The sequence below is a fragment of the Eubalaena glacialis genome, chromosome 19, assembly GCF_028564815.1.
Source record: "Eubalaena glacialis isolate mEubGla1 chromosome 19, mEubGla1.1.hap2.+ XY, whole genome shotgun sequence".
Classification (NCBI taxonomy): Eukaryota; Metazoa; Chordata; class Mammalia; order Artiodactyla; family Balaenidae; genus Eubalaena; species Eubalaena glacialis.
In genome coordinates this window covers 49,601,394-49,618,874 of record NC_083734.1, presented here as the reverse complement: position 1 = coordinate 49,618,874, position 17,481 = coordinate 49,601,394, and the positions used below count along the sequence as shown (strand labels likewise).

Sequence of the window (17,481 nt, the reverse complement as noted above, 5' to 3'; positions counted from 1 at the left end):
GACAGTCTTGTTTTCTATTTTCCATTGCAACATGTTTAATATTTGAGCCACATTATAAGTGTAGTTGGCTTTTAAATAGCTGGGCTGTGACCCTCACCACCATTTATAAGACTGTTTCCAGGAGAAAATGTGTTCTGAGTTCAGAACAAGTGATTTGTAAAGCAGTTCTTTTGTAATAAAATAGATTGGTAATTTGGAGAGTTTACCTATTAATATAATATCATCCTAGTGTTTATAGCTGTTTTTGATTTGGACATTCTGAATATGTTTTTATTATTAGTGTTTCTTAATTTTACAGAACAGAGGACAACACAACAAGGTCAGGTGTATTTCTTACATACTCAGACTGGTGTGAGCACGTGGCATGATCCAAGAGTGCCTAGGTAAGAACATATTCGAAATACCCTTCATACCATTGAATATCCATTTCACCTAGGATTTATTTGATTATTTAATCTTTAACTTCTTAAAATAGATGATGTAAAAGTTTGGCTCTTTCTGATCATATTTTCAGTTTGACATTTAGTAGAAAGTCCTACTTACTTCTCTGCAACCCTACCCCAGTGCCGTACCCCCCAACCAGTCTCCAGTTCCTCTCCCCCTGCCACTTAAAAAAATCGAGGCAAAAATGTGGGTCTTTTAGGAATTTGAAAATTGACCTGGGGAAAACATACATACCCTTACAAAAACATACATACCCTTTTTTTTTAAGGGTAGTAAATTGATATTTTTATTTCTGGTTAGGCTTTTTTAAAAATGGTTTGTTTATTTTAACTTTATATAAGTGTATTCAATCTTCAAGTTTCATTTTAATGTAGAAAAGGAATAACCCAATTAACATAAATTAATTTTAAATGTCAAAACTTGTATGTTTGAATTGCAGGCCTTGTTGAATGCATTTACTAACCAAAATGTCAGCTATCTTTTAACTTTAAGAAGATGGAATGACACAAAATCAATTTAGTAGTTTAACACAGTTTCTGGTACATTTTAGTATCAAATAATACATTTTAAACCACTAGCTATTTTGAATTATTTTCTACTGAACAGATGGAGAGTGCCAAGTAGTCCAGTTGAAGCTGCAAAAAAAGGTTGAGTTCTAAGTGAAATTCTAAATCAACTTTGTAAGCTATACATATACCTTTGTTGGATGAGGATATTTTATATATTAAGTGCAACATTCCTCTCTTCAAAAAAAAAAAAAAAAGTCCTATGGAGGGTCAAGAGATCTTTTTCTGCCTAAAGTTTGTACTCAGAGCTCTACTTGTCTAGAATCATGTTTTTGAATTAAAAACAGATGTGACTAGCTGATTTTGGATTGCTTTGATACTCTTTATTTATAAATAAAGCTATTATAATGAAAATGTTTTCTTTTTCTTTTTCTTTTTTTTTTTTGGGTCACGCTTTGCGGCTTGTGGGATCTTAGTTCCCTGACCAGGGATTGAACCTGGGCCCCGGCAGTGAAAGCACCGAGTCCTAACCACTGGACCGCCAGGGAATTCCCAAAATGTTTTACTTTGTGATAGAGCTTAATCAGAATCTTTTGAGCGTGGCAGCCAAGGAAATGTGTTATCATTAATTATTGTATCAAGGTTGCCATTTCTGTGTCTTCATAATATAAGCTGTTGATTTAAAAAAAAAATAGTGGGGAGGAAACTTTTGTTTTATTAATAAGCTCACTGAAAAAAATATAAGTGCCTAACTTTTAGAAATAAGAGTTTTGATATGTAAATTATGAAAAGAAGTGTTTTGGGTTCTGTTTATCAGGTTGAAGGTCAGTAATGAACTTTTCTATAACATAATTTAAAATCATTGGAAGGAAATGTTTAGAAGAAAAATGATTTTTTAAAAAAACTGAATGATTTACAACAGTGTGAAAGCTGATCTTGAGCTGCCTTTTGAAAGAGTGGTGTATAAGCTGGCGTCGGAAGTTGAAACAGAGAGATTTTGGCACCACAGTGGGCAGTGTTCTTATTCCTAAGGAAACAATGTTGGTTTTTCATTAATGAATAAGGGGTTTCTATAAAGATTTAAGAATATTTCATATTGAGTATTGAATAATGACTTTATGAAATAACGCTTTGGATTATATTTCTTTTCTTTAGTCTCTATGCTCCAAATTGTTATCTTAAAATATATATCTTCTGTTTTGGGGGATCCTTTAGTGAATATGTCTTTTGTATGGAGGATCTTTTATCAAAGCAGACTATAAATATTTAGATTCTATTAAAATATCATCACTATTCAATCAAAGACATTTATAAAATAGTGTCACTCAGACACTTTAAAACTAATTTTATGTAAAGATATCAAGTAAACTTAGATTTATCTGAGAAGTACCATTTTAGAATGTTTTGTATTTCTCTTTAAAATAATGATTAATGCTTTGTTATTCACTATATTGCATACTATGTAGTCTTAAAATACAGATCTGTATTACTTTTTATGGTTGTATAACATACCATTTTCCTTTAATCATTTCCCAGTTCCACATAAAGAGTGTTTCCAGTTTTCTGCTTCTCATCAATTCTTTAGAGCCCTCCCATATATGACTATAAATTTATAAAATTCTAAATAAAATGATATAAAGTGAAATTCTGCATTACATCAAAAGCATTATTCATTCTTTGATTACAAAGAATGATAATTGTTTTTCATTTCTAAAAGTTCCATTTAAAAAAATCTATCTGTTCATTCTTAATAATCTCTCAGTGATAGTTTGTCTTTGTAATTGTTCCCTTTTATTATTTGTTTTAAACATTGCATATCATAGCTATTCTTTTTGATCTCTGACAGTACTTGGGGATCTAATTCCGTGGTTTTGTTTCTACTGACTCAGTCATCATGAATTCCTTTCTGAAGTGTTTGGTGATCTTTGATTGTGAGTTTGATTTTAATTGGTTGGAGTTCTGTGGACCTAAAGTGAGAATTTAGGAATTTTTCCTGGAATCACTTCATCTTTCCTTTGAGTTCTCAGTGGGGAAGTTCCAGATTTCCTTTTCCAACCTTGCTGCTGGCCTGAGGCTGAGTTTCCCAATTAACCACTACCCTCTGGCAGCCCCCCACTCTGCCTGTCTGCCACTCAGGTACCAGCTCCAGTTTAATTCACTTAAAAAAAATTTGAGGAGGATTCTTGGAACTTTTTCCTTTGCCTCTTTTGAGACTAGCAGTGTCTCAGAATAGTGTGTTCTTTCCAATCTTTAGTTCTGTAGCAGAAGAATCTCTGGGGCACCTATAAGCACAAGTTAAAAATCATTGTTCCAACAAATCTCTGGGTGCCCATCATTACGTTTTCACTATGACCAAGAAGAGGTTATTTCAGGAAAACTTTTTTTCTAGTTTAACTTTGAAAACATAATTTTGATGAGATTTGTCATTGTAATTATTAGTTACAGTTTAAATTTATATTAGACATACTGCTTTTATTTCATTCTTTAAGGTTCTATAAATCTTTGTCACATATAATAGTATTTTAAGAATGCATGACATAATAACAGTGGCCTTTGCTCCAAAAAGCAAAAAGTCTTTTTGCTTTTTTTATTGTAGCAGTAAACCTTAGAACATTCTTCCTAAGGTGTCTTAAACAGGTTCTTCATTCACTAGCTTTATATCTTTCAGAATTCAAAATGGAGTAGTTATCCTTTAAAATATATACTGTGGTTATTTTCAGGATCACAATTTCAATAACATTTCCAGTTTTGCTTTGTTGAAGAGCTTAAAATTAATCATGGAATGAACATTTACACAAATTTTATGGTGTAGTAAAGAAAGAAATAATTGAAGGGAAATTTTAGAAAACATTTAATTCCTTATATCACTGACATTTGGAAAACAATATTTTGTCAGACAAGTATTGAAGTACAGTTTATGTTGGCAAATGTTGTGATTGCTTTTATATTAATTTAAAACCTGAATTACATTAAAGCCCAGGAATGAACTCACTAAAAATGTAGGCTGTGTGATAAGTTTCTGAGCCATCTATGGATTGGGTTTTGAATATGCAAGTTTGTTAAACCATTGGGAATTAAAGATTCCAGCTGAACGTCTCAAGTTTCTGAAACAATACATTTTCTCAGACTTCATGGAATTGTTCTGTGTCATTTACACTTGCTTGGCTCAGCAGGCCCAGCAGTGAGGTATTTTTTATTTTATATTTGTTTTTGCAGGGATCTTAGCAACATCAATTGTGAAGAGCTTGGTCCGTTGCCTCCTGGATGGGAGATCAGGAATACAGCAACAGGCAGAGTTTATTTCGTTGACCATAACAACAGAACAACACAGTTTACAGATCCTCGGCTCTCTGCTAACTTGCATTTAGTCTTAAAGTAAGTTTTTGAAACAATACATGTTCAAATGCGAGTCTGAACAAGAGAAGACTGATAGATGCTTTTTGTAATAAATGTGATAGAATGTCTGCTCTCTTCAATTATAAATCACTTTTGTTGAACATAATTTTATATAAGAATATGACAAATTTTACTCTCATGTTTGGGTATTTTAATCCCACTGTGCTTAAGTAGGAACCTGTCCTGAAATGTTAGGAAAAGGGTATGTATCAGAGGTGCACCGTAGCACACCTGCAGAGACAGGCTAGTTTATGGGGTGGATGGATTTTTTTCCTTGAGTGAATCAGAAATAGCTCTAGGATAGCTGAATCTATCCCAGAGGATTTTCTGATGTGTCAGTTTTGTGCTTCAGCTTTAAGGCTTCTTTCCCATTTGCAGGACTTAGACAGTCATTCTTACAAGTCTTTGTGAATGGGCTTGATGTACCCTGGGGTTTTTTTAAATTATTAAAATACAGTTGATTTATAATACTGTGTCAGTTTCAGGTATATAGCAAAGTGATTCAGTTTGCTATATACATATGTAATATATATATATTTCAGATTATTTTACATTATAGTTTATTACAAGATATTGAATATAGTTCCCTGTGTTCTATAGTAAATCCTTGTTACTTATCTATTTTATGTATAGTAGTTTGTATCTGTTAATCCCATACTACTAATTTATCCCTCCCCACCCTCCCTTTCCCCTTTGGTAACCATAAGTTTGTTTCCTACGTCTGTGAGTCTGTTTCTGTTTTGTATATAGATTCATTTGTATTACTTTTTAGATTCCACATATAAGTGATATCATATAATATTTGTCTTTCTCTCTCTGGCTTACTACACTTAGTATGATAATCTCTAGGTCCATCCATGTTGCTGCAAATGGCAATATTTCATTCTTTTTTTATGGCTGAGCGATATTTTAGAGTGTGTGTTTGTGTGTGTGTATACTTGGGTTGCTTCCATGTCTTGGCTGTTACAAATAGTGCTGCTACGAACATTGGGGTGCATGTATCTTTTCAAATTAGAGTTTTCATATTTACCAGATATATGCCCAGGAGTGGGATTGCTAGATCATATGATAGCTCCATTTTTAGTTTTTTTCAGGACCCTCCATACTGTTTTGCATAGTGGCTACACCAATTTACATTCCCACGAACAGTATAGGAGGGTTCCCTTTTCTTCACACTCTTCTCCAGCATTTATTAATGTAGACTTTTTGATGCACTGTGGGTTTAAAAAAAAAAAATTCAGCTTTATTAAAATTTAATTGACACACAATAAATTGTACATATTTAAGTTTTGACATATTATATACCTGTGAAACCATCGCCATAATGGAGATAGTGAACATATCCATCACCCCCGAAAGTCTCCTCCTGCCTCTTTGTAGCCTGTTGGTAGTCGCTTCTCCCATCCCTTCCCTAGTTTCCTAAGGCTGCCGTAACAAAATAGCACACACTGGGTGGTTTATAACAGTAGAAATTTATTCTCTTACAGTTCTGGAGGCTAGAATTCAGAATCAAGTTGTCAGAAGGGTTGGTTCCTTCCGGTGGCTCCAAAGGAAAATCTGTTCCATGCCTCTCTCCTAGCTTCTGGTGGTTGCCAGAAACTTTACTGTTCCTTGACTTGTGGACACATTATCCCGGTCTTTACCTTTGTCTTCACGTGGCCTTCTATGATCTGTTTTATCCACAGACTTCTGCCACCAAGTGTGTGGGTTTTTCCCTCAAATATTCCAATTCTCCACGTCTGCGGACACCAACGAGGTGTACAGCGCCTGAATTCAGTCTAATACCACCTGCAGTTAGTATCAGGCCTCACAGGTTAAGGGCTCAGTCTCACAAGACTGTTCTCACTTCTGATGCCATTTATAAGTCCCAGGCCTCCCGTATTTCTTGCCAACTGGCTATAAATCGAGTTCTCATGACTCTCTCCTTCGGTTCAGTAATTTTCTAGAATGGCTCACAGAACTCAGGGAAATTATTTCTTTACTATTATCAGTTTATTATAAAGGATGCAACTCAGAAACAGCCACATGGAAGAGAGGCACAGGGCAAGGTATGGGGCAGGGGCTGCACAGAGCGTCCACGCCCTCTCCAGGCGCTTCGTCCTCCGAGCACCCTCAGCGTGCTCACCATCCAGAAGCTTTCTGAACACTGTCGTTTAGGCGTTTTTCTGGAGTTGTTATCACACAGGAGTGATCGATTATTAACTCAATCTCCAGTTCCTCTCCCCTTCCCCAGAGGTTGGGGGGATGTGCCTGAAAGTTCTAGGCTTCTAATCAAGCCTTGGTCTTTCTGGCGACCAGCCTCCATCCTGAAATTATATAGGGGCCTAGCAAGTCACCTCATTGAAACGAAAAATGCTCCGATACCCAGGAAATTCAAAGGGATTTAGGAGCTTCTGTGTCTTGCACTGGGGACAAAGACCAAATATTAGAACAGAATACACTCCTGTCACCTGTGTCACTCAGGAAATTTCAAGCATTTTAGGAGTTCTGTGTCAAGAACTGGGGACAAAGACCAAAGTATATTTCTTATCATGCCACACTTTCTTTCCTGTATGTCTGGGTCGAAATTTACCTCTTCTTATAAGGATACCAATTTATTGGATTTAGGGTCACCCTAATCCAGTGTGACCTCATTTAACTTGATTACATCTGCAAAGACCCTGTTTCCAAATAAGGTCACATTCACAGGTGCCAAGGCTTAGGACTTCAACATATTTTTTTGGACACAGTTCAATCCACACCCCATCTTCAGCCAACCATTGATTTGCTTTTTCTGTCACTATACATTTGCAATTTTTAGAGTTTTAGATAAGTGGATTCATACAGTATGTACTCTTTGCTTGGTTTCTTTTACCCAGCCTAATTATTTGAGATTCGTCTCTGTTGTTGTATGTATGGTTCATTTCTTTTCATTGCCGGGTGGTATTCCATTGTATGGATAGACCTCTATTTATTTGTTTACCTGTTGATGAACATTTGGATTGTTTCAGTTTGGGCCATGACTAAACTGTTACGAACATTCGTGGGTTTTTTTATTTTTGGCCATGCTGTGTGGCATGTGGGATCTTAGTTCCCCGACCAGGGATCGAACCCGTGCCCCCTGCATTGGAAGTGTGGAGTCTTAACCACTGGATCGCCAGGGAAGTCCCTGAACATTTATGTTTAAGTCTTTGTGTGGACATATGCTCTCACTTCTCTTTGATAAATAAATACCCAGGCTGCATAATATGATAGATTTATGTTTAACTTTTTAAACTGCCAGATTTCTTTTCGAAGTGATTGTACCATTTGACTTTCCCACTAGTAGTGTATGAGAGTTGTAGTTGCTCTTGCTAACACTTGGTATGGTTAATCTTAATTTTGGACATTCTAATAGATGTGTAGTGTTACCTCATTATTGTTTTTTGGGGTGGGGGGGTCTGTGTTGGGTCTTCGTTGACAGGCTTTCTCTGGTTGCGGCGCGCAGGGGCTACTCTTCGTTGTGGTGTGTGGGCTTCATTGCGGTGGCTTCTCTTGTTGCGGAGCATGGGCTCTAGGCACGCGGGCTTCAGTAGTTGCGGCACGTGGACCCTAGGGCGTGTGGGCTTCAGTAGTTGATGCACGCGGGCTCAGTAGTTGGGGCTCGCGGGCCCTAGAGCGCAGGCTCAGTAGTTGTGGCGCACGGGCTTAGTTGCTCCGCGGCATGTGGGATCTTCCCAGACCAGGGATCGAACCCGTGTCCCCTGCATTGGCAGGTGGATTCTTAACCACTGCGCCACCAAGGAAGTCCCTCATTATTGTTTTAATTTGCATTTCTCTAATGACTAGTGATGTTGAGCATCTTTTCATGTGCTTATTTCCATCTGTATATCTTCTTTGGTGAAATTTTTTGCCTCCTTTTTTAAAAAAACTGAGTTGTTTGTTTTTTCTGACTTTTGAGTTTTGAGAATTCTTTAGATATTTGAAATACAAGTTTTATGTCAGCTGTATGCTTTAGAAAGATTTTCTCCTAGACCATGACTTGTCTTTTCATTTTCTTAACAGTGTCTTTTGAAGAGCATAAGGTTTCTTTAAAATTTCAATGAAGTTCATTTTATCCATTTGTTCTTTTATGAATTGTGCTTTGGGGATCATATTTAAGAAATTTTTGCGTAACACGAGTAATAAAAATTTTCTAGTGTTTCAGAAGTTCTATGGCTTTAGGTTTTACATTGAGGTCTCTGATCCACTTTGAATTAAAGTTTTGTATCTTTAAGTTGGTATACACAAGTTTTTTTTTGTTTTTTGTTTTTGGATAGGATTAATACAGTTGTTTAGAGAGTATTTTTAATATATTCTGTTTTGACTTATATATGTGTGTGTATATTAAAAAAACACCTTTATTACAATGTTTTATGAGAGTAGTAAATGGCGATTTGTAATTTTCATCAAAGCTGCATTTTCTCTGGATAGTTACACATTCTAGGTATAAAATTTGGCCTGGTACATAAGAATCACTGTATGTAAAGTAAGTTTGGGTGATTTGTTAGAGAACTGAAAGTTATTTTTGTTTATTTTCTCATAGCTACCATTGCCCTTTACCTTTAGGTTAGGAGATTGTACTCTTGTCTGTTGTGTGTAAAATTAAATTCCAGGGACTTCCCTGGTGGCACAGTGGTTGAGGGTCCACCTGCCAATGCAGGGGTCACGGGTTCGATCCTTGGTCCAGGAGGACCCCACATGCCACGGAGTAACTAAGCCCGTGCGCCACAACTACTGAGCCTGCGCTCTAGAGCCCGCATGCCACAACTACTGAAGCCTGCGCGCCTATAGCCTGTGCTCCACAACAAGAGAAGCCACCGCAATGAGAAGCCTGCGTGCGGCAGCGAAGAGTAGTCCTCGCTCGCCACAACTAGAGAAAGCCTGCGCGCAGCAACGGAGACCCAACGCAGCCCCCCCCCAAAAAAATTAAATTCCAACTGAATCACTCAATGTTTGCATAGATATCAATCGTGAATTATCTGACTTTTTATTTCCTGACGGTTTATTGGAATTAACTAATTCATTATATCATAAGATTCTTTTAAAAAATTCTTAGATGCAACTTATATTATTTTTGCCAGGAGAATAAAAATATCTCTAGGCAATGTGCCTTTAAAAATTATTGTTGTATTTCTGCTGTACTTGGGAGATTATTTTAGTGTATTTGTGGTAAACCATATATGTGCAGTTAGAAGTCACTTTAGCACAACAGACAATGTGATTGTACTGAATGCCACTGACTATAATACTTAAAAATGGTTAAAATGGTAAATTTTATGTTACGTATATTTTACCACAATAAAAAGAAAAGTAGGGACTTCCCTGGTGGTCCAGTGGTTAAGATTCCACACTTCCATTGCACGGGGCACGGCTTCGATCCCTGGTCGGGGAACTAAGATCCCGCATGCCGTGCAGCGAGCCCGAAAAAAAAGAAAGAAAAGTAGGCACTTTATAAAGCGTTTAGACTTGTTTGTAAAGTGCTCATTTCTCTGTGCCAGTAACTTGCTGTGACCTCCCACATTCCTGTGGTCTAGACTGTAGCGTGCATAGGAGAAGGGGTCCCTGCCAAGCTGCCAGTTCAAACTGTCTCTTCCAGAGAGACAGACTCTAGATAACAGGCACAGGGTTTGGCCTATGCCTGAATTTTAAAGGGAGAGATGGTAAACTACGCAGAAGAAAATGGAAACGGTATTTGAGAAAGTTGTTCTCAGCAGCTGTATAAAAGTTTTTTGAATAAAACTCTGTTATCCACTTCTGTAAGTTCCAAGAAATAAACTTTGGAGCTAGTTTATTGTTGTCAAAAATGTCAAGCTAAGAATATAATAAGGTCTAGAAATGCTATAGGTAGACTTGGTTTAGTGTAGGATGCTATTTTAAATGTGTAATTGCAATCTCTCTTGTTTAAAATACTTCAGTAATATTTGTTTACTTTTAGTCGGCAGAACCAATTGAAAGACCAGCAACAGCAGGTGGTATCGTTGTGCCCTGATGACACAGAGTGTCTGACAGTCCCACGGTACAAACGAGACCTGGTTCAGAAACTAAAAATTTTGCGGCAAGAACTTTCCCAGCAACAGCCTCAGGCTGGCCATTGCCGCATTGAGGTTTCCAGGGAAGAGATTTTTGAGGTAAACTTGCAAGTCTTGTTTTAAAGTAGAGAAAAATTAATTCAGTGATGTACTCTGTTTTCCAAGTATATTTTGGGGGACTCATATCTCTTTAGAATGGGAGAATTTTCGTTAATGTCTTTTTTACTTGTGGGAATAAAGGCAATAATATTGGAGAGATTTAATACATAAGATAAACATTTAAATAGGATGAAGTGTGAGATGTTCTGATTGGGGCAGCTTGGTCCTTGCAGTTGCAGGTACTTATTTGTTAATGAATTTTAAAAGACCACAGATATTATCCATCCCTTATTTTCTAATTCTTCCAAGAGGTTAGGGACTCTTAAATCAAAAAATCATTACTTTTGGACTACTTCCTTAATTTATTGAAAATCTTCCTTTCTAGTATATCCTTTTATCTTTGGATTTATAGCTTTAATAGCAACTTCAAAGTTCTTACGTAATAAATGGCAGAGGTCCAAGGCAGGGGTTTCCCTCTTATTAGAGTGTTGTGGGGCAAAAGATGTTTGGGAACTTTATAATCCTTCTCCCAAAGGATGAACTTTTTTCTCTCAAGACCATTCTGACCTTGTTTGTAGTCAGTCATTTGTATTTTTAAAATAATAGAAAGTTGTCTGTTTAGTGAAGATCACATTAATGATTTTTTTATGTTCTTTGAAACTTTCTTTTTCTTACCTTTACTTTCTACTGGTGTCTGTGACCTAGAATTAGATCAGCTAACTTAAAAAAAAGTGGTACTTCTATCAGATTCTGTTTTTTAGTGTGAGTGGAATCATTGCTATGGTTCTTAGGACTTAAATATGGAGCTTTGCATTTAGTAGGCTTTTAACATAATATTTATCAAAGGAATTGGTTTCAGTAGTACAGTATTAAGCTATATCCATTTTGTTTTTAGAAGTTCCATGAGGTTTCAAACACTTGGAGTTTATCCATTGATTTGATTGTTGAACAAACTCTACCTTATTTAAATAAACATGTTTTGTAGGTGGAATGGAGGGAGAGTTTAAATAACAGGTTAGAAGCACCTAGTAATAATAGTATATTAAACATTTTTTTCAGGAATCATATCGACAGGTCATGAAAATGAGACCGAAAGATCTCTGGAAGCGATTAATGATAAAATTTCGTGGAGAAGAAGGGCTTGACTACGGAGGGGTTGCCAGGTAAAGCCTTGCTCATCAGTAAATGACATATGGATCATTATATTTACAAATTTAAGATACTCCCTGTGGTGTGACTTTCTCATTGATATTTATTTTCTAGCATAATATTCCCTCATGTTTGCAATACAGAGGGTACCCTAGTAGATATATTCATAATTAGGTTAGGATAGTACTGCTACCAGAAGAGTGTTTGTGAACTCCCGAATGGATCATGTAGTCCAATGAGACTTTCTCTGAAAACTAGCTGCAACCCTATATGGACTCTTGGTAGGGTCTGCAGGCCCGATATTTTCTCCATTTCTCTCCTTCAGTACATGTTATTGCCTCTGCTTTACATTGTCAGTAACAATCTTGAGATTTTAATGACGTATTCTAAACTGAATACTGTTTCCCTTTGCTTACACTGCCATGCTTTTTAACCTTGTTAAAGGAATGTTTGTGTCTGTAAGTATGTATGTATATCATAAGTGGTCCTTAGAATGTTTCAATACAGAAGCTCTAATGTTTCTGCTACATTCAAACATCAAGTATTTTTATTTCCAGGTGTGAGAATTCACTTTATGTAAATGTAGCAGAAACATTATAGCTTCTGTATTAAAACATTTTAAGGACCGTCATGATAATTCTGCTTCCCCTAATCTAAATCCAGCTTAAATTAAATTTGTGTTTCCACCAAGTCCCATAAGTCATTATTTGGCATTACTTGTTTTCACCTGTAGACATACTTTCATTCTGTGACCTTTTTACCTGCAAATGGATAGTTTCTTTAGTTTGGATTTTTAGCATTTATCACTTGTACATCATACTTAAGGCTTGATAGTTTCTGTGGAATGCTTGTGATTTACTCATAAGTAGATTTTGAATGCTTGTTGGGAAAACTTGTTAATTATCTGCTGATGGAATCTAAATGCTATAATGATATGTATAGGCCAAATAAGTAGTTAGTTTTTTGTTGTTTATTTCTTAACCTCACTACTTTCGGGGTTTGGGCGGACTAAATGGCATGTGGCAGTGAACTGCTTTTTCTGATCTTTATCCCATAGTAGAACCCAAAAGTAGAGTTTTGCTTTTATGCATGTTCTAAATACTTAGTAAAACAAAACAAAAGTTGGACTTTCTTTTAAAAAACACATACATGCATAAAAAACATACAAGACATATTAGGTGGGAAGGTTGCTTATGTGGAGACCTCACTTTTTCTTTTTAATCTCTAGAGTTTTCAAGTACTGTGTTGGCCAAAAAGTTAGTCCGAACAAACTTTTTGGCCAACCCAATATTAAATGTAGTGATTTGATTTAGACTCCGTCAAATGATAGGACTTTGAAATATTTTCCTTTAACTACTTTAATAGTGTTTCACTGCGTTTCCTAAAAATATATTATTCCATCTGTTTGATCCATAATATCAGAATATATCATTTATGTGCCTTTCCTAGCTGAGGAATGACAGGAGTTGAGACTAGAATGACATCTCCTTAAAGCCTAGACTAGTCATTTTATTTCAGTTTCACCAAGATGAATAACAAGTTGTCTTTCATACTTTGAAAAATATAAATGATTTAATAAGCTTAAGTTGATAGTACTGTTTATTATGAGGTTTTAAAAACACTGTTGTATGCTTGAAACCAAGAAGTGGTATGGAACATACCCAGAAAATGCAGGCTTGCCCTTGTGTTCCCACCTATACCAAATGCCTTGCAGTTTCTCACCACTTACATTTTTATCATGGTGTATTTTAGGGTTTACACAAAAAAGGTAATGGAGATGGATAATGAAATTTTCTTACTAAAACAGTATCAACAATAAAACATACCCTTGTCTAAAAGTAAGAGTAAATTAATGTTATATATCTGTATAAACTAGTATAAATCTGCCATGATTGGAGAGGACCAGGGTGGTATAGATGGACCACATGGATGTTTTGAAATAATACCATATTCTTCCCTTTGTTTTATACTTATTATGAATTACAAATTTGTTTAGCAATTAAAAGTAACAGACCACTGGGCTGCAGCATCTAACGAGTAGTTGGTACTTCTGGATATTATCCTTAGATTCTCTGATGTTAAAATGTCATAAAATTACCCAAAATTGAGTGAGAAGTGACTTCAATAAATCAAGAGTTTTCATGTACTTTTGGGGCATGGTAGACTTTTCTAATGTGATTTTATATAACTAGTTAGTGCTTTATTTTGTTTTATTAAAAACTTCTTGCTAACATGATTAATAGCATATCTTAGTAAAGATGTATTCATTAACAAAAAATTCCTTTGGCATATCTTGTTTTTTAGGGAGTGGTTATATCTCTTGTCACATGAAATGTTGAATCCTTATTATGGCCTCTTCCAGTATTCAAGAGATGATATCTATACATTGCAGATCAATCCTGATTCTGCAGTTAATCCGGTATGGCTGGTGGTTATAATGATACAAATTAACTTATGACCTACAATGTTTTTTATCTTTAAATGTCAGTGTAGTTTATGACATAGAATTACTGTCTTTGTCCAGGTCACATCCTTGGACTTGGCAAGTCCTCTTCTAGAAAATGTTCTCAAGTAAATGATCATGGATATGTGCAACAGTTTGGGCACAGGGAGGTTTACTGCATCACCGTTTATAGTAGCCCCAAGTGGAAACAACATTGCTGTCCATTAAGAGGGGGTTGATTAAATTATGACATGAAGCAGAATGACATGGTTAAGAGCATAGACTCTGGAATTAGAAAGACATGAGTTCATATCCTGGTCCCATTACTAACTAGCTTTGTGACCTTCATTGACTTAAGCCTCAATTTTATCATTGCTAATAATAATAAATATAGTTTGGACCTGAGAGAAGGGTTGTGACAGTTAAATGAGACCCTGCACATTAAGTATTTAGCACAGTGCTATACATTATTAACCCTATTACATATTATTAAGCACTCAACAAGAGTTAGCAGCTGTTATTAATTTGTTGTTTTTATATTATTTCTGTTACCTTTCCATACAAGGTTATATTATACAGCCACTAAAATGATGTTGTGGGATAATAGTTAATAACATGTAAAGATGGTATTTGTAATATATTAAGTGAAAAGAAGATTACAGAATAATAGTATGAAGCAAATTTTGGTAAACATGTATATGTGTAAACATTGAAAGGCTCTACAATACTGGTAGTGGTTATCTCTGGGTGTTAGACTATGGGCCTTTTTTTTTGTCTATGTTTTGTAAATATTTTGTAGTGAACAGGTATTGCTTTTTAAAAAGAAAAAAACTTTAAGATAAAAGGGAGGCTTAAAGATGAGCTTAAAGATTATTAAATAGAGAAGTAAAAGAAGTTGAAAATACAAACATCCAACTAATAAAACAGTATATCCTGAAATACCAAATCTGTCTAAACATGGTAGGCATGTTAGATTCATTGCAGGGTATTCTTTTTTTTTTTTTTTTTAACTTTTTAAAAAACTTTTATTTATTTATTTATTTATTTATTTATTTATGGCTGTGTTGGGTCTTCGTTTCTGTGCGAGGGCTTTCTCTAGTTGCGGCAAGTGGGGGCCACTCTTCATCGCAGTGCGCGGGCCTCTCACTATCGTGGCCTCTCTTGTTGCGGAGCACAGGCTCCAGGTGCGCAGGCTCAGTAATCGTGGCTCACGGGCCTAGTTGCTCCACGGCACGTGGGATCTTCCCAGACCAGGGCTCGAACCCGTGTCCCCTGCATTGGCAGGCAGACTCTCAACCACTGCGCCACCAGGGAAGCCCTTTTGCAGGGTATTCTTTATAAAGGGAAGATTTTTAGGTGAAGGTTCTGCTTGGAGAGCTCATTACTGCCACTGTAGTAATGATAGCTCACGTTTGTTGAGCATTTACCATATGCCAGGTCCAGTGCCTTGGGCTTCATCACCTCATTTTACTACTCACAGAGACCCTTTTTAGATACTATTATTACTGTCATTTTTCCAGGCATGGAAAATTAGTTCCACAGGGGCTGAGTAATTTGCCCAAGTATACATAGTTAGTAAGTGGCAGAATCAGGACTCTAGTCCAAGTTAGACATGAAATCTGTCCTCTTAAATCTATGATGTTTTGAAGTTCAGTTTCTGGTTAGGTCAAAGGAAGAGGGAGGTATAGAATTGAAAGCTTTTTTCCCATGACAGAGCCAGGATTATAAGGGGCTTAGCAGGAGATGGGAGGAGAGGAAGAGAACAGGATCTGCAGGTGATTTAATGAAGCTGCAGAGGGACTGTAGTTTGGACTTAATTTCTGAGGATAAACTTTACAGAGTGACTACCCTTTGAGAGGGGCATTGGCTCTGCCGTAATATTTTATAGCCAAGTATAGTATCTTAAGCATGCCCTATAGAGACTCTCCCTAATGATTGTTGGGCTTTGATAGGATAACCTATTCCATTTAAATAGTTATAAATTAGAGTATAAGTTGATACTGTTTATTTAAAAAATTACCATTGCTTAAATATTTAATTTTTATTAAAAAATTCCCTGGATAGTATCTACCTTGAGTATTTATGTAAACTCTTTTCAATTTCAGGAACATTTATCATACTTCCACTTTGTTGGACGAATAATGGGAATGGCTGTGTTTCATGGACATTATATTGATGGTGGTTTCACATTGCCTTTTTATAAACAGTTGCTTGGGAAGTCCATTACCTTGGATGACATGGAGTTAGTTGATCCAGATCTTCATAACAGTTTAGTGTGGATACTGTATGTATTGAGTCTTGTTCGTTATAGTTAGAATCTGAGCTTTTAAAAAAGATACATGTTTCAAAATGGATGTACTTTTTTTGAAGTATAAAAAATGATTTTTAAAAGTACTTATACATAATGATTTCCTCAACACGATGCAAGTTGTTTCCATCTTGCATGTGTTAGAATAAGATATTCCTGCTTAAGTGGTGGTTGTTGAAAACATACTTTAAAAAGGGTATTTGTAAGAATCAGTTCTGTTTTTGGGGGGGTCATTCGTTTGTGAAGATACACTGGCCATGGTTATTTTTACCAAGTACACGAGTAGCTTTCTCAGTGGGGCTACTCAGGTGTTTAGTCACTTGGGTTACCCAGACTCAAGTAGGGCTTCTTACCTGAAAGCCAAACATAACTGAGTTTTCCCTGTGTAAACCCCAGCTTTCCAGGGCTTTCTCATTACTCAGGAAGGAAAATGTTCCTGGTGTTTATGAAGGTTAAAGCTCTTTGACTTTTCTGCCCCAAATCTAGGAGGTATGGTGGCATAAGAACTAGTAAAAGGAATCTAACCCTATGTTTGCATGTCATAAAACTACCTCAGTTTTATTTGTCTCACCAATTAATACATCTACAATATCTGTATTTTAGATTTTCCAATGAAGTGTCTTTCCCTGTCTTCCCTTCCTAGTGAGAATGATATCACAGGTGTTTTGGACCATACCTTCTGTGTCGAACATAATGCCTATGGTGAAATTATTCAGCATGAACTTAAACCAAATGGCAAGAGTATCCCTGTTACTGAAGAAAATAAAAAAGAATATGTCAGGTAAACACTTCTGTGTTCTTAAGCCGGAGCCTCGTTTTAATGTTCTAGAATGGCGGTACAGAAAAACATTTATGTGTTTAGGTAGTGTTACTTATTGCTACAAAATAGGCTTCTGCAGAATTTAGTGGCGTAAAAACAACCACCATTTTATTATTTCTCACAATCCCGTGGGTCAGTAATTTAGATCGAGGACAACAGGGACAGCACACTTCTCCTCCATCTGGTGTCAGCTGGGATGGAAATGTTAAGAAGGCCTCTTCACTCACATATCTGATGTCTCACTGAGGGTGGCTCAAATGGCTGGGGGCTAGCTGGAATGGACCCTG

At 36.2% G+C, this 17,481-nt stretch overlaps 1 protein-coding gene across 2 annotated transcripts in view; it reads left to right on the top strand.

Moving 5' to 3' along the window:
• SMURF2 (SMAD specific E3 ubiquitin protein ligase 2) overlaps positions 1–17,481 on the top strand; it is a 118,156-nt gene that overhangs the window by 93,141 nt on the left and 7,534 nt on the right. The window contains exons 9-15 of one of the 2 annotated variants that reach the window (XM_061176804.1): positions 299–383; positions 4,167–4,325; positions 10,282–10,474; positions 11,534–11,637; positions 13,928–14,042; positions 16,172–16,350; positions 17,018–17,155. In XM_061176804.1, the coding sequence (XP_061032787.1) occupies positions 299–383; positions 4,167–4,325; positions 10,282–10,474; positions 11,534–11,637; positions 13,928–14,042; positions 16,172–16,350; positions 17,018–17,155 (973 nt within the window). The remainder of the gene's footprint in view (positions 1–298; positions 384–4,166; positions 4,326–10,281; positions 10,475–11,533; positions 11,638–13,927; positions 14,043–16,171; positions 16,351–17,017; positions 17,156–17,481) is intronic. The other variant, XM_061176805.1, reaches the window with a different exon arrangement.